The following is a 23,977-nucleotide window of genomic DNA, read 5'->3' on the forward strand; positions in this document are numbered from 1 at the left end:
AACGTTATGTTTAAATGAATAAACAACATTTTATACATAGAGAGAAAAAAATTATTTTCCATTATAGGTTATTATAAGATAGAATACAGTTCTCTCTGTTATTCAGTAAATATATACATCTCTTTTATGTGTAGTAGCCGGTATCTGTTAATTCCATACTCCTAATTTATCCTTCCCTGCCCCTCGTTTCCTTTAGTATCCATAGTTTGTTTCCAATGTCTATGAGTCGGCCTCTGTTTTGTATATAGATTCATTTGTATTATTACTAGCTGTCAGATTCCACATTGTGACATCATGTATTATTTCTCTTTCTCTGTGTGACTTCACTTAATGTGATGTTTCTAGGTCCATCCATGTTGGCATTATCTCACTCTTTTTTATGGCTGAGTAATATTCCACTGTACGTGTCCACCACATCTTCTTAAACCAGCCGTCTGTTACCAGAACCTCGGGTTGTTTTCACATTTTGGCTATCATATATAGAGCTGCTTTGAACACTGTGTGTGTGCTCAGCCATGTCCCACTCTTTGCGACCCCTAGACTGTAGCCCGCCAGGCTCCTCTGTCCACGGGATTCTCCAGGCAGGAACACTGGAGCGAGTTGCCATTTCCTTCTCCAGGGGACCTTCCCGACCCAGGAATGGAACCCTCACCGCTTGGGTCTCCTGCATCCGCAGGCAGACGCTTTTCCACTAGTGCCACCTGTGAACACTGGGGCGCATGAATCTTTTTGAATTAGAGTTGTCATGTCTTCTGTGTACCTGCCCAGGAGTGGGATTGCCGGATCATACGGCAACTCTATTTTTAGTTTTTGAGGAGCCTCCATACTGTCCTCCATAGTGGCTGCACCAATTTACATTCCCATCAGCAGTGTCGGATGGCTCTCTTCTCTCCACACCCCCTCCAGGAGTTACTGTTTACAGACTTCCTGACGATGGCCGCTCTGACTGGTGTGTGGTTTGCCGTGAAGCTGTGACCTCATCGTGGTTTCCATCTGCGCTTCTCTGATAATCAGTGATGCTGAGGACCTTTTCCTCTGCCTGTTGGCCATCTGTATGTCTTCCTCATAGAAATGTCAGTTTATAGCTTTTGCCCATTTTTTGGTTTGAGTTTTTTTATATTGAATCGTATGAGCTGTTTGTAGATAAGATTTCTTGAGATACCCAATCACAGGGTTTCTTTGGCTTCCTGACAACACCCAAATCCAGGGCAAGTTGTCTTCCTCTGACCCTGCTCAAAGTGGGCCAGTGAATCTAAAGTCAATTGTAGCACCTCTCTCACACCCTCTGCATTACTTTCCTGGGCCACCATGGCAAAGACCCACAGACTTGGGGGCTTCAACAACAGAAATCTATTTTCTGACCCTCCTGGAGGCTGCGAGTCTGCTATCAAGGTGCCAGCCAGTTTAGTTTCTCCTGAGACTTTTCTCCTCGGCCCCTAAGTGCCCTCAGCCTCCCTGTGTCCCCAGATGGCTGGCCCTCTGTCGTGTCTCTGTCCTGATCCCCTCTTCTAGTGAGGGCAGCACTCATATTGCATTAGGGTTCCCCTCTAATGACCTCACATTAACCTCATTACCTTGTCAAAGGCCCCTTCTCCAAGTATAGTCACATCTGAGATGCTGAGGGTGACAACTGCAGCGTGTGGATTTGGTGGGGACCCTGGGCAGCCCCTGGACTTCCTTGGTGGTTCAGGGGCAAAGAATCTACCGCCTGTTCGATCACTGGATCGGGAAGGCTCCCCTGGAAGAGGAAAGGGCAACCCAGCCCAGTGGCCTTGCCTGGGAAATCCCATGGACAGAGGAGCCTGGGGGTGCGGTCCGTGGGGCTGCAGAGAGCCGGACACGACTGAGTGAGCACACACGGGGGACAGAGGAGCCTGGGGGTGCGGTCCGTGGGGCTGCAGAGAGCCGGACACGACGGGTGACCGAGCGCACACAGTGCAGTTCATAGTGCCCTGTCCCTTGGTCTGTGTCCCCTCTCAGCCCATGGTTCTCCCCCACTGTGCTGAGCAACAAACCCAGCTTGTTCTACTGCAAGCAAGCGTGTTCCTGGCGGTCTTTGGCTGGGGAGCATCATTAGCAGCAGAAACCTGGTGCTGAGGAAGGGCAGCAGGAATTCTTGGTGGGCTTGAGGGAAGGAGGAAGGGGGATTCCCGTGAGACAGAGAGACAGCAGCTGAACGCCTGGCACAACATGGGAAGAGCGTCTGTCTCAAACCTGGACAAAGAGGGCGAGGTGAGCGGGCAAGCCAGCCATGGGCCGGCCCCCTTACCCCCATCTTAGCTCAAGCCTCCCTTTGGAAAACAGGGAGTGACCGAGCTGGATGCCAGGGGGACATTCTGATATTAAGTTAGGCTGGACGGTTGACCCCCTGAAGTCGGGATAGGTGGAAAACCCCCAGAAGGCAAGAAAAATGTAGAATATCTGCTCCTCATATAGCGACGGGGGAGGGAAAGGGGACTCAGGCAGATGGAGTGTGAAGTCAGACCAAGAAGGGATGGAGCTGCTTCCTGCGAGCACCAGTGAGCCTAGACTTTTTTTTTTTCACTCTATCATTAAAAAAAAAAAAAAAAGGGATTGCTTTATTTAAGTCAATTTTTTATTTTAGAACAGCTTTACACTTCCAGAAAAGTTTGCAAGGATGGTACAGAGAATTCCTATCCACCTTGGCCCCCGTTGCCCCCGCCCCTAAGATCTGACGTGGCTGTGGTACCCCGTCACAGCGCATGAATCTTGGTTCAGGCACAGTTGTTAGCCAAGGACCGAGTTTTATCCGGAGCGCCGCGGTTTCCACCTCATGTCCTTCTTCTGTTCCAGGTGAATGTAAGTCACCGAGTCTCCCGAGGCTCCCCTGAGCTCTGGTGGTTTCTCCCCTTTTCCTTGTTTTTGGACAAACTTGACAGTGTTGAAGAGGACACGCTGAGTGTTTTGTAGGATGTCTCCCACTTGGGGTATTTTAAACATGAGTTTACTGATCACTTCTGGCCGTGGGCAGGTCTTTGTCGCTGCGTGGGCTTTTCCCCGGGGGGAAGGGCTACTCCTTTCTTGCAGTGCTGGGCTTCTCATCGCGGCGGCCTCTCTTGTTGCAGAACCCGGCTCTAGGGCACGTGGCTTCATTTGCGACTCACGGGCTCCAGAGCACAGGTTCAGTGGCTGTGGTTCTCGGACTGAGCTGCTCCTCAGCACTCGGGATCTTCCTGGATCAGGGGTCCATGGACGGGTTCAGACTGTCTCCTGCATTGGCAGGCAGACCCTTTAGCACAGGGCCGCCAGGGAAGTCCCTCCCTTGGGGTGTGACTGATGTTTTGCTCATGACTAGCCTGGGGTCTGGGTCTGGGGGAGGAAAAACCACGGAAGTAAAATGCCAGTCTCCTCGCCCCCCATCAAGGCTGCAGCCTATCAACAGGACTGTTGATGCTGACCTTGAATTCCTGGCGGAGGCAGGGCTTGTCAGGTTTCTTGACTACAAACTTACTCTTTTCTCTCACTTTCATACTGTTCCTTTTAGAAGGATGTCATTGCGCTGAACCCACACTTAAGGAGTAGGGAGTTACGCCCCACCCTTGAGGGTAGAGTATCCACATCAGTTATCTAGAGTTCTTCTGCACGCAGAATTTGCTCCTTATCTCTCATCTATATGTTACTTTATTCGATCAATTATTTATATCATTCTGGAATCACAGCCATTTATTTCTTATTTGGGTTATGATCCAATACTACTTTATTGTGTTGCTCTAATTACAGCCCTGGGCTTCTCAGGCAGCGCGCATTAAAGAATACACTTGCCAATGCAGGAGATATGGGTTCACTCCCTGGGTTGGGGAGATCCCATGTACGAAGTCATGGCAACCCACTGCAGTATTCTGGCCTGGAGAATCCCGTGGGCAGAGGAGCCTGGTGGGTTAAAATACATGGGGTTGCAAAGAGTCAAACAGGACTGAGCAACTGTGCATAATTATGGCCTTGCCCTTTTCTTTTTGCAACATTTTATTAAGAAAAGTTTCAAATAGACAAAATAGTTGAAAGAATGTTACAGTGAAAAAAAACCCACAAATAATCTAATTATAAAATGAGCAAAGGACCTGAACAGACAAGTTTCCAAAGAACCCTATACAGTATTATATATCAATAATATCTCAATAAAGATGAAACATTAAAGAATGTTAAACTGAATAGATAGATACCCACGACCTAGATGCTACCATGAGTATTTTGCTTTATTACCTGTCTATCTCCCTGTCAATTCACCTTATTTATTTTTTTATCCATTTCAGGCTTCCCTGGTGGCTCAGAGGGTAAAGAATCTGCCTGCCATGCAGGAGACCTGGGTTCGATCCCTGGATCGAGAAGATCCTCTGAAGAAGGAAATGGAAACCCACTCCAGTATTCTTGCCTGGAGAATCCCACGGACAGAGGAGCCTGGCAGCCATGGAGTCGCAGAGAGTCAGACATGGCTGAGTGACTAACATGCACACTGGTCCATTTCAAAGGAAACTGTGGACACCTCTAAACTTGCCCCCATACTGAAGCGTGCGTATCATTAAATGGTTCTTTTTTCTTCCCCTTGGGGTAAAATTTGCAGTGAAATGCAAAATTTGCCCAAATCTCAAGTGCATTGCAAAAGAGAAGCAACCCTTGTGCAACTCGCACCTTTCCAAGGTGTGGAGTGATGGCGTCATCCTCAGAACCCATCCGCCCTCCCACCAGGCAGCCCTGTCCCCGCCATTCTGATGGCTGTTGCCCCCAAAGGCTAAGTCTGCCTGTTCTTGAGCATCACCTAAATGGACTCGTAACCATATGTACTCACAATCAGTCCATGAAGCAGAAGGTTCTCCCAGAGTGTAAGTCACAGGGAGCACAGGCTACACTCTTTAGCCAGGACCTGCCCTTGTCTTTCACCGAGAGAGACTGATCAGGAGGCCTTCCTGGAGGAGGTGGCAGTGCTGCCTCCCCAGGCTTCCTGCCTGCCTCTCTGGACTGCTCCTTCTCAGCCTCTTTGCGGGCCCATTTCCCTCCACTTGCCCCTTCCACAGCGATGCTGCTCAGTGTCTGGCTAGACCAGCGCTTACAAAAACCAGCCAGCTCCAACCCACGGACAGGTTTTATTTGGCCCACACAGTATTTTTTTGTATTTGAATTAGCTTTAACATTTAAATGCTGAGGGATTTTGCTTTTAAAAATATCCGCATTTCTGTCGTCTCTTGAAAATTTGGAACATCTGGCGATGCGGCGTCCCGCTCCCCACATGGCAAGAATTGGCTGGGACAAAGCAGCAATGACCTATGCTCTGAGCCCTCCCCCCATGGCGGGGGTGGGGGCAGTCCTCATGCACCCAAGCCCTGAATTAGACGCCTGTAGAGTCTGAGATGGGGCTGGGATGCTTTTTCAGCCTAGGAATGCTCGGGGGCCACCCTGGAATAACCGTAGTCTTCCACTGGAGAAGCAGACCTGGAGAGCAGTGGCAGAAGGTCAAGGAGAACAAGTCTCTATCAGAGGGAATCTCAGATTGCCCATTCATCAACATGATCACCATCCTCACCTTCATCACCACCATCTTCATCATCACCTTCATCATTCCTCACCATCACCTTCATCCTCACGTTCATCATCATCACCATTATCACCTTCATCACCACCATCTTCATCATCATCACCTTCATCATTGTCCTCCCCATTACCTTCATCCTCACCTTCATCATCATCACCACCTTCACCATCTTCATCATTATCCTCACCATCACCTTCATCCTCAGCTTCATGATCATGACCATTATCACCTTCACCATCACCATCTTCAACATCACCACCTTCACCATCACCATCTTCATCATTATCCTCACCATCACCTTCATCCTCAGCTTCATCATCACCACCTTCATCATCATCACCACCTTCACCATCACCAGCTTCATCCTCACCCTCACCATCATCAGCAGTCACTATTATTACCATCCTCCTCACCCTCACCATCCTCATTGCAGCATCACCATGGGCAGCCCCATAATTATCACCATTGTCATTACCATCCTGAACCCCCAACCACCACCATCACCACCACTGTTATTTTCCTCCCTGGTCATGAGATGGGTAACTGCCCCCCCCCCCAGGCCTTTCTCACCAATCTGAGGCAAAATATTGGGGCCATATGGGTGGGGCACCACCTCCCCTTTCTCCAACCCCCCCACCCTGGCCCATCCCATCTCCCCACTTCAAGAGAGGCCGTGTATGGGGACCCAGGTAGCAAAACCTAGCTAGCCCAGCTAAGGTGTGGGGGAACCCCTAGGACAGTTTCCTGGGAACTTAACTTCAGCAGTGACTGGCTGGGTGGCGGTGTTGAGGTGGCCGGGTCATCTCTGCTTCCGCCTGTATCAGTGTGACGTCGGTGGTTTCCTGTTAAGACTCAGCAGACATAGTGGCTGGAAAAATACTCCATAAACTGTAAAATGAATGACAAAGGGCAGGGTGATCCTCACACACATGGAAGTAATGGTTAATCAGTTTAGAGAGGTTCTTTAACACATGAGAGCCATCCTTATAAAGATGGGAGGGGTCCCCAAATGGGTGAGCAGGGTTGTTGTTTGAGTGGGAAGAATCCTTCTACACTTACACAGACATGTGGGTGCACACTCCAGAGTGGTCTGTACACAGACATGTGGGTACGCACTCCGGAGTGGTCTGTACACATAGGGAGGTTTGTGTAGAGAAGCTGTGTCCTTATACAGACTTGAGTGGGAGAAGGCTTTTAACCCAAATGGGTTGCACGCTCATAGCAGTGAGGAATTTTGCTGATGCAACTGACCATTCTTGGTAACTGATTTGTAAAATGCTGTGCAAATACTGGGGACCCAGATCCGAAGGTTCTTCCTGAAGATAAAGGGATCGTGGAGCTGTAGGGTGATACGACAGTACGCGCGGCCCTCTGCTGGATCACTCTTCAGCCCAGCCCTGCCGGGCGCCTCCGGGAGCGAAGCGGTGCCAGAGCGCGGGCCGCAGGTGGCGGTGGCCCCCGAGGGCGGGGGGCGCGGGGAGCCGGGCTCGCGCTGCCGCAGTGCGCCCCGCGGCCGCCAGGGGCAGCACCGGCCCCGCCCGGCCGCGCCGCCCCCCCCTCCCCCAATCTCCGCCCCCCACCCCCTCCCTCCCCCCGCGCGCTCCCCCGAGCCGGGAGCCCCGGCAGACCCCGCTCAGCCCGCGCCCCGCTCCGCAGCGCAGGCGCCCGCAGCCCCGGCGTCGGCCCCGCGGAGCCTTCCCCGGGGGCCATGGGGGCGCCCCCGGGCTACCGACCCTCGGCTTGGGTCCATTTGCTCCATCAGCTGCCCCGCGCCGACTTCCAGCTCCGGTCGGTGCCCAGCGCCTTCGCGCCCCAAGAACGAGAATACCAGCAGGTGGGAGCGGTCAGGGGGTCTGTGGGAGGGGGGTCGCCAGGGCTTCTGGGTCCCGCGGGAGAAGGGACTGGGGGCCGATTCCTGTGTTCTCTGGGGGTGGGGGCCGGGCCCGGACTTTGGGGTGCCCGAGGCAGCAGGAGGGTGGTTACCCGTAGCTGGAGGTTCCCCTGGGATGAGCGCAGGGAGCCAGACCCCTAGCTCCTTAAATAAGGTGGGGGCTGGGACCTGGGCCCCAGGGTCCTAGAGGAGGGAGGGGACAGGGGACCGTGGATTCCCGGGTCTCAGAGAGGATGCCTGGGAAGGTCGTCATCAGAGGGGTAGGTCCACCGCGTCCGAAAGGATGACCCTTCCCTCCTGGGATCGGGGCAGTCCAGTTAAACACGTCCCAGTTCAGGCGGGACCCAGGAGACAGGCGCTGGCATGGTGGAGGGGAAGAGGCTGGGGGTTGCCGCGCTTCTGGGACCGAATCGAAACCTGAAGTGGGGCAGGGGGTGTGAGGGGTCTTAGGGCCAGAGCTGGGAAAACCACTTGGAGATTCTGGGAGAGGAGACCTCCAGCCAGTCCCGGGACGGGAGGGGCGGGCTGGGGACGAGGTTCGGTCTGGGGGCTGGAGGGAGACAGAAACGCGGCCAGAGGGTGGGGCCGGGTGGGAGCCTTCAGGAAACCGGGGTGCCTGGGGAAGGGGGCCCAGCCTGGGTCCCGCTCCACTCGGAGCGAAAGAACGGGGTCCCCTGACCCAGTTTAATTCAAGTCCTTGACTTTGAGATTAATGAGCAAGGCTTGGCTGAGCTGGGGGCGGGGCGGGGGTGGGGAGGATGGTGGAGCCTCGGGTGGGTCCCGGGCTCTGCCTGTGAGGTCTGGACCTCTCCGATCGCTCCTGGGAAGCTCGCGGGACAGGGGGCTGGGGCTTGGCCGGCTTCGGAGGAGGGGGGTCCCAGGAAAGCAGAGCGGGGATGAGTGCTGTGTTCTGAGCTATTTGGGTCATGGCTGGACTGAGCCGGCAGTAAGCAGCTCCTCCCCGCCCGCTCCCCGCCACCCTCTCCCCCCCACGCGGCGACCGCCAGCCCCGCGCCCACGGCCTCCTGCTTGCCCAGCCCGGCCCACGGACACCTGCTCACGGCCAAGCAGACCTTCCCGCGCCGGTGCCCACTCGGCCACCGCCAGAGGCACTCCGGGAGACCCACTGCGCCCTGTTGTCGACAGCACTGGGACCCGCGGGCAGGAGGGGACATCGCCCCCTAGGGAGAGCACCCTGAGGACGGGAGAGCCCCCTAGGGAGAGCACCGCCGGGACGATAATCAGGGGCTGGGCGCCACTGTGCTGGGGGGGACACACACACCCAGCCAGACACGCATTCTCACACATGCATGCACACACAGACATACACACTCACATGCGCACACGTATACACCCATATACAGGCCTCCCAGGTGGCGCTAGTGGTAAAGAACCCGCCTGCAATGCAGGAGACATAAGAGACCTGGGCTCGGTCCCTGGGTCGGGAAGATCCCCTGGCGGAGGGCACAGCGACCCACTCCAGTATTCCTGCCTGGAGAACCCCACGGACAGAGGAGCCTGGCGGGCTACAGTCCCTGGGGTCACAGAGAGCTGGACACGACTGAGCGACTTAGCAAGCCAGCATGCACACCCATATACAGACAGACATTCTTGTAACACTCACCCATGCACACACATGTATCACTCACGTATGCACACATTCACACACTCGTGTGTTCAGACACACTGACACCTACATTCACATCCTACCTCTCTCACACACACATACACACACCCCATCACCACCAGAGACTACTCACAGATTCAAGGAATTGTGCTCAGAACCGCACAAGTGCACACAGATCACCCCCTCACGCCTGCAGATGCAGGCGCTCCCATAAAGACACGCATGCACACTCACCTACACGCCCAGCACACACACCCCAGCGTGAGGACAAGGCAGAGCCAGGACTCAGCACTCGTGAGTCCAGAAGTCTGAGTGTGCTGCTGCTGTTGCCCCCATGTGCTGTGTGGCTGAAGGGAAAGCGCGGCCCCTCTCTGGGCTTCTGGGCAGAGCCCAGAACTGCGGTGGAAAAGCCTGCCTCAGACAGGAGAGCCCCATCTGTGCAAGGCTCCTCTCCCCACCTCTGTCCTCCCACCTTTGGATCTGTCTCCGTCTCCATCTCTCTCGTGCCCTGAGTCTCTCCTTCCCGCCCCCCGCACTCCGTGTGAGTCTCCCCCTCTCTCCCCTCCGCCTGCTGGCCCTCACCCTCAGCCTCCCGTCCCCATCTCTGGGGCATGTGCACACACACACTGTCAGGGAGGCTGTCATGCCCTCCCCCTGAGGCCCTGGGTGACAGACTCCCTGCGGTGGGTGTGCAGAGCTCAGCCTCGGGGGAGAGTGCGCAGGCGGGGAGTGGGGAGGACCAGCGGGAGGAGGGAGGAGGAAGCCTGCCACCCCCAGCCTCAGACACACCACCGGGCGCTAGCCCTGATCCCCCACAGTTCCGGGGTCCAGGTCTCTCCATGTCCTCACATGGAGCTTCGTTCAAACTACCTGGTTTGGCTGGGGAGGAAACCGAGGCTCAGAGAGGGGACAGGCCCTCTGAAGGTCACACAGCCTTCAGAGGGCAGAGTGGAACTGGAACCCGAGACCCGGGTCTTCCAGGTGGAAGCTCCCTCCAACCCTAGGTTGCACAGCCCCAGCACAGACCTGAAAACCACGGGGTGGGCTTGCCCCTCATCTTGCCAGGATGCCCGCCACCTGCACTGAGGTCTCAGACCAGCGTGTCCGGCCACTCGGGGAGGGCGCGCAGAGCCCCTCTGACGCCCTGTCACCCGCCTCCTTCCCCAGGCCCTGCTGCTGGTGGCGGCCTTGGCAGGCCTGGGCTTGGGCCTGAGCCTTATCTTCATCGCTGTCTACCTCATCCGCTTCTGTTGTTGCCGGCCTCCCGAGCCCCCCGGAGCCAAGAGCCCCCCACCGGGGGGAGGGTGCGTCACCTGGAACTGCATCGCTGCCCTTCTCGTCGGCTGGTAATGGGGCCCCAGGGTGGGCGGGCAGGGGGACAGGGCTCCCCAAGCTCTCTATCATCAGCCTTCCTGGTGGTGTCCCAGAAGGGACACGTGCTCTCCCATTTGGTAGATGGAGAAACTGAGGCCGGGAGGGGAGATGTGACTTCCCTGGCAGGATGGGGTAGGGGCTGAAGCCTGGGCAGTGAGACCACTGGGGTTGATGTCTCTGAGTGGAATAGCTGTGTGACCTGCGGGAGTGATGTAACTCCTCCAGGTCTCAGTTTCCACATCTCTAGAATGGGCACTGTTGTCAGACCCACCTCCCAGTTGTGGTGAGGGTGAGTGACATGTCTGGTGCCTGGTCCCCACCTGGGCTCTGAAAATGTGAACTAGTGATGTCATTCGTTAACTCACTGATCCTCATTCAGCAGTTACTTCCTGAGTATCTACAACAGTCCCAGGGGAGCCTAACCAAGCCAGACAAGGGCCCTGCCCTCATGGAGCCAGTGATGGCCCCGTCAGGGACGGTAGGGGATGCCTGTGACCCCAGAGCAGACCCGAGCTGGCCTGACTCCTCCCCACGGTGACCTGGCTGGACTCAGAGTTGTCACGACCGGTTCTGAAGAGGGAGGCTCAGAGAGAAGCAACTTTTCAAGGTCGCCTGGGCCAGGTGGCAGACTGAAGATTCAGACCCAAAAGCCCCTAGGAGCCCAGGGCTGCCTCCTGGGGTATCACCAGAGCGGAGAGGGACAGGGCACCTGAGGACACACTGGGTACCCAGGGCTAGCTCTGAGGGCGACCCCCTCCCAGCAGGGCAGCCCCCACCACTCAGGACAGACCAGGGCACTCAAGACCTCACCCTCGAGTGGGGGCTGGGGGTCGGCAGGGCGGGCAGTGGCAGAGAGCTGGCACCCGCTTCTCCCCGCAACAGGCTGGGTTCTGCCACCCTGCAGGGAGCCCCCGTGTGGGGCTTTGGGGTGCGGGCGGGGGCGAGGGCTTAGACTCGGGATCTCTCCAGTGGGAGTGGACTGGGGAGGCGGACAAAGGCCCTGCGGGGGAGCGGCACAGCCAGCCCCGTGGCCTGGGAACAAGAGCAGCTTTGTGGGACCGTGGACAATGGGTAGCGGCCGCTGTCCGATCCCAGGGCTGGGGGCGGGGCGGCGGGGCCCGCGCTGGGAGCCGTGAGGGCGTCCGGGCCTCCTCCACCCCAGCGCGGCCCTGGTTCCCCTCCGCAGAGGGACACAGCGCGTTGGGGGTGAGGGGAGATTGGAGACCGTATTCAGGCCCCACAATGGAGCTCTGTCTGCTGGCAACTGAGGTTGGGGGGGGAGCGCCCGGCTTCTGGCCCATCGGCCCACATTCCCTTGCTTCCCTCCCAGCTGTCCAGACACTTGGGTCCCCAGGGGAGGGGGAAGGCTGGGAGCTCCAGGCTCCGGGACCCCCAGGAGGTGGTGGCTCCTTGGAACCCCCAGGAGGCGGGGCAGAGGATGGCTGGAGCCTGAAGGGACAGGTGCTGAGGACCCTGGATGTTTGGGGGAAAGAATACAAGGGGTGCGGGTGGGGCTGGCAGACCCCAGAGGTGAGAACTTCCCACTCTGCGGCTGGGCACGACAGGGGTTCACTCCGGGGAGGTGCGAGTTAAATCTGGGGGCCCCCCCTCCCCGCCACCTCTCCACCCACCATTAGCATCACAATGACGTCCCTGGGCCGGGGGAGTGAGACCTTCTCGGTTGCCTTGGCAACCAGTGGGGGCCAGGCTGGAGACGTTCCTTTCCCACGAAGGGCTGGACCAATGGGATGGGGTGGGAGGCGTGATTGGGTGTGTGAGGAGGCTGGGGGGGGGCGGCCCCCAGGGTCCCAGGACCGGTTGTGATTTCCCTTCCCTCCTCCTCTTAGCGCTGGCATTGGCATCGGTTTCTATGGCAACAGTGAGACCAGCGATGGGGTGTCCCAGCTCAGCTCTGCACTACTGCATGCCAACCACACGCTCACCGCCATTGACCACCTGGTGAGGAGACCAGGCACGGGCCAGACCCCAGACCTACACCCAGACTGCTTCCCCACACCTGGCCAAAGGAACCCCCACCCCGCCCCCCAGGAGACAGGATCTGAACTCAGAGCTGAGACCCCAGGTTCAGAATGTCAGGTTCCAACATGCAGATCTCAGACTGTCCACCCAAACCCCCAACCCTGATAGCCAATCAGGGCTCCATGCATGGCACCCTCAGAACCTCAGCCCAGATCTGGGACTAGAGACTCAAACCCAGGCCCCCAGACCCATTGCATCCCGCCCTGGGCTTCAATTCAGACCGTTCAGAGACCAAACACCAAGACCCTACCCTCAGGGGAGATCCAGGGCCAGAGACCTGGCCCCTGGCTGAGTGCGAGGCAGGAGACCTGAACGCTGAGACCCAGGACTCAGCCAGGAAGCCTCGCTCTGATCCCCATGATTCCAGACGCGAGGCCGAGACCCAGCCCGACCTCAGACGTTAGACTTCATGTCCAGTTGCAGCCCTGGGCCGCAAAACCCAGACTTGCGGCCCCAGCCTCAGTCCTAGGATGCCAGGCTTCATCTCAGCCCTGGGGCTCGCCCGCTCACCTCACCAACTCCTGGAAGAAGCCACAGAAGTGCACACGCCAGGCAGGGTCCCCTCCTTCACTTCCTGCACCCTCAGATGCCCTAACGCCCAATCCCAGGGAGCCGTCCCGCTCACTCCTGCTTCACCCCTGCCACTCTGGCCCTGCCCTCCCGCCCAGAGGACACCTCCCCTGACTCCAGATGCACCCCCCCCCGCCCCCGCGCCCAGGTGCTGGAGATGGTGGAGAGGCTGGATGAGGCCGTGAGGACTGAGCTGACCACGCTGGAGGAGGTGCTGACTCAGCGCATGGAGCTGGTGGCCGCCGCCCGGGGCGCCCGGCGACAGGCGGAAACCGTGGCCCAGCAGCTCCAGGGGCTGGCCTTCTGGCGGGGGGTGCCCCTGAGCCCCCTGCAGGTGGCCGAGGATGTGTCCTTTGTAGAGGAGTACAGGTGGGTTGGCTCTCTTCCTGTCCTGGGTGGAGAAAATTAGGTAGGAGATGAGAACAGGAGGGTCTGGGGACAGAGACTGGCAGTTTTTGGATTGGGGGGCGGGGGTGGGGACCAGTCATTCCAGGAAGGCCACAAGGAGAAGGTAACATTTGAAGGAAGGGAGGGAACCAGTTATTTGAACATCAGACAGCCACCCATCCCAGTGGCCAACACAGCGGAGTCCTCGTCACTTCGTCCGCTAGGAATGATTTCTTTTGTTCATCCAACACCTGGGGCCCCAACCAGACTTAGGGGCAGAGAGACAGGGAAAACTTTTGACCTGGATTCTGTGCTCCAGAGGGGGAGGTAGACTTGGGTTGAAGCAGCCCATAATGCGGACGCCCACCGTGGGCATCAGACAGGCCTGTGTCCCAGTGAGTTCAAGTTCTGGGTTGTGACCAAGTCCAGAGGCCACAGCTCCATTTCAGGGAGGCTGGGGGTAGGAGTGTAGGCTTTGCCAGGGTGAGCCAGACCCACCATCTACAAGAAATAGCTGCTGGATACACCCAAGAGTCAACCTGCAATGCCGGAGACGCAGGAGATGTGGGTTGGATCCCTGCGTGGGGAAGATTTCCTGGAGGAGGGCATGGCAACCCTCTCCAGTATTTTTGCATATTCTCCAGTATTCTCTTGCAGCCTGGGGGACTACACTCCACTGGGTCGCAAAGAGTCGGACACGACTGAGCAACTACGCATGCGTGCACGCGTAGTCATGCATGCATGTGAGACTGTCCAGCACTCGGGAGTCCTTCAGGGGGCATGGCTGGTTCTCCCAGAGGGAGAATTTTGCTGGAGTTCACGGAGGGTTAGGACAGAAGTGCCGCCTGCCCCTTACAGAAACCAGAGTGAGGCTGGAGCACGTGAGCTCTCAGTGGCAATGTAGGGAACCTGGAGGTCAGCTGGAGCCACTGGGCCCAGCTTCCCCCTCCTGGAGACAGCCTGACCCTCCCACGGTCCGGGAAAGGAGTGCACAGTCAGTCCCCACGGGGGTCTGAGCAGAGGCTGCCATGGAGAAGGTGGCAGCTCCCTTGCTACCCTGCCCGCGTGGGGACCGCTAGGAACGCTGCTATTTATTGAGCGTCTCCCATGGGCCAGCACTGTGCCGTAGGCTCACCGGCTTTGTCCTCTGCAGTCAGCGTGTCGATCATTAATACTGAATTCTTCAGTACCCTTTAGAGTTCCCTGATTCGTGTTCAAGCCCATGTTTAGGCGCGCCCACGTGCTCCGCACGCTCCTCGGTGCTTTCTGGGTTCTCGCCCTTACGACAGCCTTAGGAAGTAGGCATTGCTCTTCTCCCCAAGAGCTACGGGTGGGGAAACTGAGGCACAGAAGTCGCAGGCAGGCAGGAAGCGGAGGGGTGGCGTTGCTGCCCGGCCCACCTGCCTGCAGACGCCGAGCCCTTGGGTTGTGCCCTGGGATGCTGGGTGCAGGCCTGGGAACAAGTCCCGCTAAGACTCTCCAGCCTGGGGTGAAGGGGCTGGGGCTCCGAGAGGCCAAATCACGGGTGCCAGTCACGGGGCTGTGCGTGGCTTGGTGCGGGTGCGGTTACAGTGATCTGCCTCAGGCCCTGTGCTCTAAATGGCGATAGTGACCGGCCCCCCATGCACCCGTTTCACAGATGAGCTTGGCTGAGGCCTGGAGACTGGGCGTCAGGGAGATCACAGAGATCCAGGCAGACGTGGGCCATCATGAGGGTGCTGTCACCTTCTGCGCGTCCCAGTCCGGAAGCCTGGATGCCCGAAAGGCTGGGTTGACTGCTTCTGCCTCCCCCCTGTCGCCCCCTCCTCAGGTGGCTGGCCTACGTCCTCCTGCTGCTCCTGGAGCTACTGGTCTGTCTCTTCACCCTCCTGGGCCTGGCGAGGCAGAGCAAGTGGCTGGTGATCGTGTAAGTCTGGGTGGCCTTCCTGGCGGTGGCGCAGGTCACAGGGCGAGATCCCACGGCACTCTTGTGAGAGGGACCACCATCTTTCCGAGGCTCACGCTGGTTTCATTCCCTTGTCCCACAAACCTCCAGAGAGTTCCTGGGTGGGCAGGCATGCAGGGGCCCAGAGTGGCCCAGGAGGGCCTGGGGCAGCAGACTGTCCTTGTCACAGGGAGTGCACCAAAGTCCCAGAAAAGCAATAATAGTAATAATGCTTCTGCTGAGGATGGGGGTGATCACTGCCCACTTTGGTTGCCATGACAACACTGTGAGCCAAGGTGCCGTCAGAGGTCTGTCTGGCAGGCAGATGAGGGCCGTGAGGCAGAAGTCTGTCTCGTGGTGCATGGAATTAAGGACCACACTCTTACTGAAAGGTTTGTTCTGTATGCCTCATGCTCTTCTGGAACCCTCGCGTTGACCTTACAAAGAGGTCCTTCCCATTTCCCCATTTAACAGAAAGGGAGACTGGTGATCAGAGAGGTTAGGTCACTTGCCCAGGATTGCACAGCCAGAAAGTGCTGGAGCTGAGATTCCACCCAGGCCAGCCTATCCCACTCAGAGGAGCCCTTGTATCCTCTCTGACCCTGAGGGGGCCCACACTGGTGCCCACCGCCATCCCCACGCTCCCCCCTGGGGTGAGCAGGCCCGCTATTCCATCCAGGCCCTCCTCTGAAACTTGGAGAGGGTAAGCATGGCGGGTGGTCTGGGACTTGGGGCTGGGCCTTCAGCGTGACCCCCTGCAGGCTCCCTTCTCGCTCGCGGACCACCCTCCAGTGCTGATCCCTCCCCCTGCAAAGAGAAAATCCAGGAGGCGTTTTCAGCCCTGAGCTGAGTCCACTCCTGGGCTGAGCTGGAGTCTGACCAGTGGGTGAAGCTGGGAGCGAGCTCCTGCGGAACTCAGAGCTGGGCACTGGGGACCAGGGCCGGGAAGTCGCCCTCCCATGGGCCCACAGTCCGGAGCAAGGCGGGGGCAGACCTGGGCAGGAGCCTGCCCACACAGGGCCCTTCTCACTGCCAGCCCCCTGCCCCCCACCTCCCAGAAGGACCAGATGTTCAGTTTGACGTCAACACCTACCGGCCCACCCTCTCCCTGCCCGCTGCTCTGCCCCTAACAGTTATCCTCTTGGCTCCAGAGATTGGTGGGGAGGGGTGGGGCTGTGATGTGATCTGGGGCGGGAAGTGGTGAGGTGGGAGATTAGGAACCCCAGAACTCCAATCCCACCCCTCCTCCCCCACTAGGATGACGGTGATGAGTCTCCTGGTTCTGGTCCTGAGCTGGGGCTCCATGGGCCTGGAGGCGGCCACAGCCGTGGTGAGCACCAGGGGGTGGGGACAGGCACCTGGGCTCCAAGACTCCCGGGGCTGAAGGCCCGTGACTCCTAGACCTGGGGAGGAGGGGGACAGAGGCCTCAGACCCTGAGAGACGAGACTTGGGAGACAGGCTCACAGGTTCTGCGGTTTGAAGCCAGTGTTCTAGGTGCCGAGGGGCTGGAGTCGTGGACCCCCGGGTCTGAGGAGGAGGGGCAGAGGGGTCTGGACCCCCGGGTCTGAGGGAGGAGGGCCCAGGGCCTGGATCCTGGGTCTGAGGGAGGAGGGGCTGGGGGGTCTGGATCCCCGGGTCTGAAGGAGGAGGGGCTGGGGGGTCTGGACCCCCGGGTCTGAGGAGGAGGGGCTGGGGGCCTGGTTCCTGGGTCTGAGGGAGGAGGGGCAGAGGGGTCTGGACCCCCGTCTGAGGGAGGAGGGGCTGGGGGGTCTGGACCCCCGTCTGAGGGAGGAGGGGCTGGGGGGTCTGGACCGCCGGATCAAAGGAGGAGGGGCTGGGGGCCTGGATCCTGGGTCTGAGGGAGGAGGGGCAGAGGGTCTGGACCCCCGGGTCTGAGGAGGAGGGGCTGGGGGGTCTGGACCCCCGGGTCTGAGGAGGAGGAGCAGAGGGTCTGGACCCCCGGGTCTGAGGAGGAGGGGCCGGGGTCTGGACCCCCAGGTCTGAGGAGGAGGGGCTGGGGGGTCTGGACCCCCGGGTCTGAGGGAGGAGGGGCCGGGGTCTGGACCCCCGGGTCTGAGGAGGAGGGGCTGGGGGATCTGGACCCCCGGGTCTGAGGAGGAGGGGCTGGGGGGTCTGGACCCCCGGGTCTGAGGAGGAGGGGCTGGGGGGTCTGGACTCCCGGGTCTGAGGAGGAGGAGCAGAGGGTCTGGACCCCCAGGACTGAGGAGGAGGGGCTGGGGGCCTGGACCCGGTGGCGTGTGGGGCGGGGGCGTGTCTATCCGAGCCCCCTCTATGCCGCTCTCAGGGCCTCAGTGACTTCTGCTCCAGTCCAGACAGCTACATCCTGAACCTGACCCAGGAGGAGACCGGCCTTGGCTCAGGTGATCACACCTCCGGGGGCGCGCCCTGCGTCCTCAGACCTCTACGCCTGGGGTGGGGTGGGGGTGCCAGCCCTGCCCAGTTCTGCCCAGCAGAAGCTCTCAGCACCTGCCCTGGCGGGCTGGAAACGAGGGAAGGGATAAAGACGCTGAGAAAAGGGGTCAGGGAGAGGGGCGGGCTGGGCCACTTGGAGAAAGTGGGGGAGCACAGTCGGGTCAGGGCAGGTGCAGAAGCAGCACTGTGGGGTGGTCAGATCAGCGCGTTTGGGCTGTGGCTGCAGCAGAAGGGAGTCCGCTGGAGCAGAGGGAGTTGGGGCGCGGAGGACTGGGGGCTTGGAGGGCGAGGCCAGCGGGACCACAGGAGGGCCCTGAGCGGGGAGGGTGGAAAGTGTGGCCCTGCCCCGCCGCCTGTCCGCGGGGAGGATCCCAGGGCTCACGGCCTCCCTTCTCTTCCCTCCCGCTTCAGACATCCTGAACTACTATTTCCTCTGCAACCAGGCCGTCTCCAACCCCTTTCAACAGGTTAGGGCTGCGGGCGAGGGAGCCGGGGGAGGAGGGCGCGGCTGAAGCCTGGATTTAGGGGCCCGGGTGTGGGAGGAGAGGGGGCGGGGGGGGGGTCAACCGCTGGGCCCTCCTCCCTCCCTCCGTCTTCTCGCAGAGGCTGACTCTGTCCCAGCGAGCTCTGGCCAACATCCACTCCCAGCTGCAGGGCCTGGAGCGGGAAGCTGTGCCCCAGTTCCCTTCTGCGCAGGTCGGCGGCCCCTGCACCCCGACTCCCAGGCGGAGGAGGGGGCGGGGCCTGGAGCAGTGGGCTGAGTCTTAGGAAGGGGCGGGTCAGCGATCGTGGGCGGGGCCCACGAAGGGGCAGGCCGAGGCTGTGGGTGGGGCCCCGGGGCGTGGGGCGGGCGGAGAGGGCAGGGCCTCTATTTATGGGCGGAGTCTTAGGAAGGGGCGGGCCGGCGTCTGTGGGCGGGGCCCAGGGCGTGGGGCGGGTGTAAGGGGCGGGACCTGGCGCGGTGGGCGGGGCCCGGGGAGTTCCCGGTATAACCACCCCCTTCTCACCGCAGAAGCCTGTGCTGTCCTTGGAGGAGACGCTGAATGTGACGGAAGGAAGCTTCCACCAGTTGGTGGCACTGCTACATTGTCGTGGCCTGCACAAGGTGACCCCGGTCCCCCTCCCCAAGTCATGCTCCCAGGGGAGCCTCTGCCTGGACCCGGAAACCTACGCCTCTTCTTCTGGCTTCCTGCCCCTACCCTCCACAACCCTTCCTCCGGCAAGTCCTTCTGGACTTCAAGCACAGCTCACGCCGGCACCTCTGCCCCTGACGGCCGCAGAGCCTCTTCCCTCTCCCCATAGCAGCCGGGAGCTCAGCGAGTCTTTTAAACGCAATCTGATCTTCTTCCTCCGCTTAGAAGCCTCCAGCAGTTCCCCCAGCCTGGAGATTAAAGTCCTGGTTTCTCGCCTGACCTCCGGGGGCCCGTGTGGTTAGCCCTGGCTGGTTTCCGGCCCCAACCCTTTGCACCCCCATCCTCCCGGCCCCCTCCCGCTCAGGGAGCGGTCAGGGACCTCCCACCGCAGGGTTCCTTCCTGCCCGTACCATCTCTGCTTTAGCGGGGAGGCGAGGGGCGCCCAGTACTACTTAACAAACCGCCGCTCGCATCAGCTCCTCGTGGTCTGAAGTGACCTTCTGGGGCTTGGTTACCGAAGTCACCCCGGCGCTTGGAGCAGCGCCTGGCTCCGAGCAGGCCGTCTGTCATTCAGGCCAGTTCCTGCTGAATGATTGAGAGCCTGGCATTCAGGAATCGCTGGTATCAGCCAGTGTTTACGGAGCAGGCATTACCATGCAGGGGGGCAGGTCTACGCCAGTTGTTTTGCTAAAGCCTTCTTCTCAGTGTTGTTCTAAGCCAGGGATTTTTGCCCTGGGGGACAGTTAGCAGTGTGTGGAGACATCCTTGGGGGTCTCAGCCCCGAGAGAGGGTGCTGTGCACAGGCGGAGGCCAGGGATGCACCCCCCCCAAAAAAAACACACACAGTGTGGGAAGTGTCCGGGACAAGAAGCCTGGCACTCAATCAGGGCCAAGCTGTGGCGACGGCTGGGTGTGGGGTGCCGGGTTCTCAGTGATGGACAGGAAGTCATGACTGCGGTCATGCCTGCAGGTGTGATAAACGACAGTGGCCACAGCACCTACCGTGCGCTGAGCGCTTCCCGTGACAGGAGAGGAAACTGGCAGAGAGAAGCTGAGGGGTTTTCTCAGTGAGGCACAGCCAGGTGGATGGCCCGGGCCGTGGGCACTCCCGCTGACCCCTCCCATCTCTCCCGTCCCAGGACTATGGCGCAGCCCTGCGTGGCCTGTGTGAAGACACCCTGGAAGGACTGCTCTTTCTGCTGCTCTTCTCCCTCCTGTCTGCCGGGGCCCTGGCCACCGTCCTCTGCAGCCTGCCCCGCGCCTGGGCCCTCTTCCCGCCCAGGTCAGGGGGGAGGGGGCTGAGGTCCTGGGGGAGGGGATGGGGAGCACCATTGAGCCACTGCTGGGGACCACGCCCTCACGGGTCCCCCTTCCTGCTTCTCTGTTGCTCCCCTTGTTGCACCCCAGTGACGACTACGAGGACACAGACGATGATGACCCTTTCAACCCTCAGGTACCGGACCCCGGGGCCCGAGGGAGGAGGGGCTGGGGGCCCGGACCTCTGGGTCTGAGGGAGCAGGGGCTGGGGGCCTGAAGTCCTGGTCTGAGGGCCCACATTACCAAGCCCAGTTCCCTAGTCATGCCCTCCCCTACCCACGTCTCCCTGGCAGGAATCCAAGCGCTTCGTGCAGTGGCAGTCATCAATCTGAGCCCTTTCTCCAGTCCAGACTGGAGCCTGGTCTCCATTTCTGGTGAGCGTCTAGGCTGACACCGGCCTCCAGCCCCTGACCGCACCTCCTTCCCTCATTCCTTCCCTCCCTCCCACCTAGATCTGGTCCGTTTTTGCCTCTCTCTGCAGTTCCTTCCCTGGCTGCCGGAGAAGACCCCACTAACCCAGCCTCACTGGGCTCCCACCACTAACAATGCCCTGGCCACGGACACCTTAAACAGGACTGCCTCCCTGCCCTGCCCCTCTCCGTGTACTTAGCCCTGGAAGTAAGCCCAGGGGGCAGGCCAGGGCCTGGAGGCTTGGTGGGGAGAGGGGAGAAAGCCAGCCCCATCACCCCTCATCCCTGAAGGGATGAGAGTGCCCTCCGGCCCCCCACCACACCCCAGAGGACTTAGGGCCCCTGCTCTCCACTTGCAGCAGCCAACTTGGGAATGGGCTGATTTGAAATAAAAGGGAAGACTTTATTTTACAAGCAGCTGGGTCCTTATTTCTCCCTGATCTGGCCTCACAGTTGGGGGTGGGGGTGGGCAGAGCCCATCACCTCTGCTCCCAGCTGGCTTCCTGGCCCCCAGGTGTTTCTGCTCTCATCCCGATGCTGCACCACTTTCTTTACAAAAAAAAAAAAAGTCCCCCCTCCCCTGGCCCCTGATCTAAAGCAGCACACATGTACTGACACAGGAAGAGACGAAGATCCCTGGAACAGAAGACAGTCTAGAAATAGATCTCAGAGTGTGTGTGTGTATGACAGAAGACAGATTTCAAGTCAGGGCAAAAATACTGGTTTCAAAGGAATGCTGATATGATTAGCTTTCCATCTGGAAGAAAACAGTCTGCATACAATATGGGCAAAAAAATCCAAATGCAGACGAGTAAGGGGCTTCCCTGGTGGCTCAGATGGTGAAGAATCCGCCTGCAATGTGGGAGACCTGAGTTCCATCCTTGGATCTGGAAGATCCCCTGGAGGAGGGCATGGCAACCCACTCCAGTACTCTTGCCTGGAGAATCCCATGGACAGAGGAGCCTGGCGAGCTACAGTCCATGGTGTTGCAGAGTCAGGCACGACTGGGTGACTAAGCTAGCACATCACAAGGGGACAGAAGTATTTCAAGAAAAAGGAGTAGACTGTTGTATCTCCTGGTTGGAGGGGGAGGGCTTTCAGTGAGATATCCTGAAGACAGAAATGAAAAAATAACTCATTTGACAAATTGTGGAATGAGAAAAATACCATAAAATCCAGGGGGGAAATTAAAACAGCAACAACAATGAAATAGATAATTCTTAATACATACATATAAGCTGCAAAGTTACATCCACAGATCAAGAAAAAGACCACCCAACATAAAAATAAGCAAAGGAGAAGACCACTCAACAAAATGAAAATCCCAACACCAGGGGACAGACTAAAAGGCATTCAAACCCTGATGATTAGGAAGTGCACTTTGAAACTGGGCGTCTCCGGTGGCTCAGTGGTAAAGAATCTGCCTGCAGTGCAGGAGACCTGGGTTTGATCCCTGTGTCAGGAAGATCCCCCGGAGGAGGGCATGGCTACCTGCTCCAGTATTCTTGCCTGGAGAATCCCATGGACAGAGGAGCCTGGACTATACAGTCCATGGGGTCGCAAAAGAGTTGGACACAACTGAGCAACTAAACCAGAAGTTGCCTGTCTGGTGTGAATGTCCATCCATGTCTCTGTGGGAACACTGATGGGGTTACTCCTGATGCTGACCAGGGTACTGAGGGTCATGTCCTCTGTGGAAAATAAACCAAATGTTCTCTCTTGGCAAAAGCCCGAAGGGTTTCAGGTCAAGGCCTGTTGGCGCAGAGCACCAGACGCCCAATGTGGGGCCTGCCATGGGGGGACTGCTCAATGCTTGCTAATCATTTCCATCTTGTGCACTGCAAGGAATGGTCAAGAAAGCCCTTGACGTGTGGGCCTGAAGCTGGGAAAGAGAAATGGACCATGGTTTCCAAAGAGGGACACCAGGGCCCACCCGCAGGTCACTCTCATGACTGCGAGCTGTTTGGTGCCTGGGGGTTGGCCTGAAGGCTTTTCTAGCCGCTTTGCTCTCAAATGCTGCCCTCTAGTGCCTCTGAGTCTGTGTTCAGAAGCCGATGCTCCTGGATGTGTTGGACATTCACAGAGTACTTTGAGATTCACGCTGCTTGATTTCCTGGGAGTCATAATTAACTGGGAAGCCTGGTGGCTCAGATGGTTAAGAGACTCCCTGTAATGCAGGAGACCCAGGTGTGATCTCCCCTGGAGAAGAGAATGGCTACTCACTCTGGTATTTGTGCCTGGAGAATTCCATGGACAGAGGAGCCTGCAGGATGCAGTCCTAATCAAGGAAAAAAACCATTTTGGTCTAACTTTAACAAAAGTTAAATTTATTTTCATTTTCTGGGCAAAGTGGTGAAATTCAAACAAAGTCTGCAGTTAACAATATTGTGCCAACGTTGGTGTCTTAAACAAGCATACTACAGCATTGCAGGGAAACTAGGGTAGGCAGGACTGTGAATTATCTTTGCAACATTTATTGTAAGCCTAAAATTGCTCTAAAACGAAAATTTTAATTTAAAAAGTGAAGGGATTAAAAAAAAAAAAAAAAGATCAACTGTGCTAATACTAACAAAATGACACGCAATTATCAACAGAAAAGTTTTTAAGAACAGAAAATCGGAAAGAAATCGCTGCTTCGTAAATACCACCTACTGCAACTACAGTGACCCGTCCGTGAACTGCAGTGGATAATTCTATCATTCAGAATCGTGGGTGGGAACAGGATTACTGAAAAGATTACTTGCAAGGAATCTAGACGGGCCTTTTTAAATTGTGCGTGTGTGTGTCAAGTCGTTTCAGTCGTGTCCGACTCTTTCAAACAGTCTACCATGGACTGCAGCTCTCTGGCGTTCTCTGTCCATGGGATTCTCCAGGCAAGACTACTGGAGTGGGTAACTATGCCTTCCTCCAGGGAATCTTCCCTGACCCAGGAATCAAACCTGTGTCTCTTGTGTATCCTGCATTGGCAGACAGGTTCTTTACCAGTAGCGCCACCGGGAAAGCCCTCTTTAAACGGGAGGGTCCCAATTCTTCAGCCGGACAAGGGTGGCCTTTCAGGACCTGCTACCCGCAAACATCTACAGACCTTTCTTTTTTTTTTTTCATTTATTTTTATTAGTTGGAGGCTAATTACAATGTAGTGATTTTTGTGATACATTGACATGAATCAGCTATGGATTTACATGTATTCCGAATCACGATCCCCCCTCCCTACAGACCTTTCTTGACGCCAGGACCCCTCATTTCTATTCCAGAGCCACCGCCGCAATCCCCAAGCTACGCATGCTTCCCGCCCCTGTGTTTGCACACTTCGTAGTCTCGGCCA

At 58.0% G+C, this 23,977-nt stretch overlaps 1 protein-coding gene across 3 annotated transcripts; it reads left to right on the plus strand.

The window, feature by feature from the left end:
• The first annotated feature begins 7,178 nt into the window (after positions 1-7,178).
• On the plus strand, positions 7,179-21,056 carry TTYH1 (tweety family member 1). Of its 3 annotated transcripts, none has more exons than XM_065920816.1 (14): positions 7,179-7,379; positions 10,231-10,409; positions 12,285-12,396; positions 13,196-13,416; positions 15,245-15,340; positions 16,616-16,688; positions 17,665-17,740; positions 18,204-18,259; positions 18,396-18,488; positions 18,805-18,897; positions 20,065-20,207; positions 20,333-20,378; positions 20,536-20,616; positions 20,695-21,056. In XM_065920816.1, exons 1-13 carry the CDS (start codon positions 7,254-7,256, stop codon positions 20,572-20,574), a joined length of 1,353 nt encoding a protein of 450 aa, XP_065776888.1. In that variant the 5' UTR covers positions 7,179-7,253; the 3' UTR covers positions 20,575-20,616; positions 20,695-21,056. The 3 variants fall into 3 exon arrangements, with proteins under 3 accessions (XP_065776888.1, XP_065776887.1, XP_065776889.1); XM_065920815.1 differs by having other exon boundaries at positions 20,724-21,056; XM_065920817.1 differs by lacking the exon at positions 20,333-20,378 and having other exon boundaries at positions 20,724-21,056.
• Positions 21,057-23,977: the final 2,921 nt, after the last annotated feature.

Source organism: Muntiacus reevesi, chromosome 2 (genome assembly GCF_963930625.1).
Source record: "Muntiacus reevesi chromosome 2, mMunRee1.1, whole genome shotgun sequence".
NCBI classification, from domain to species: Eukaryota; Metazoa; Chordata; class Mammalia; order Artiodactyla; family Cervidae; genus Muntiacus; species Muntiacus reevesi.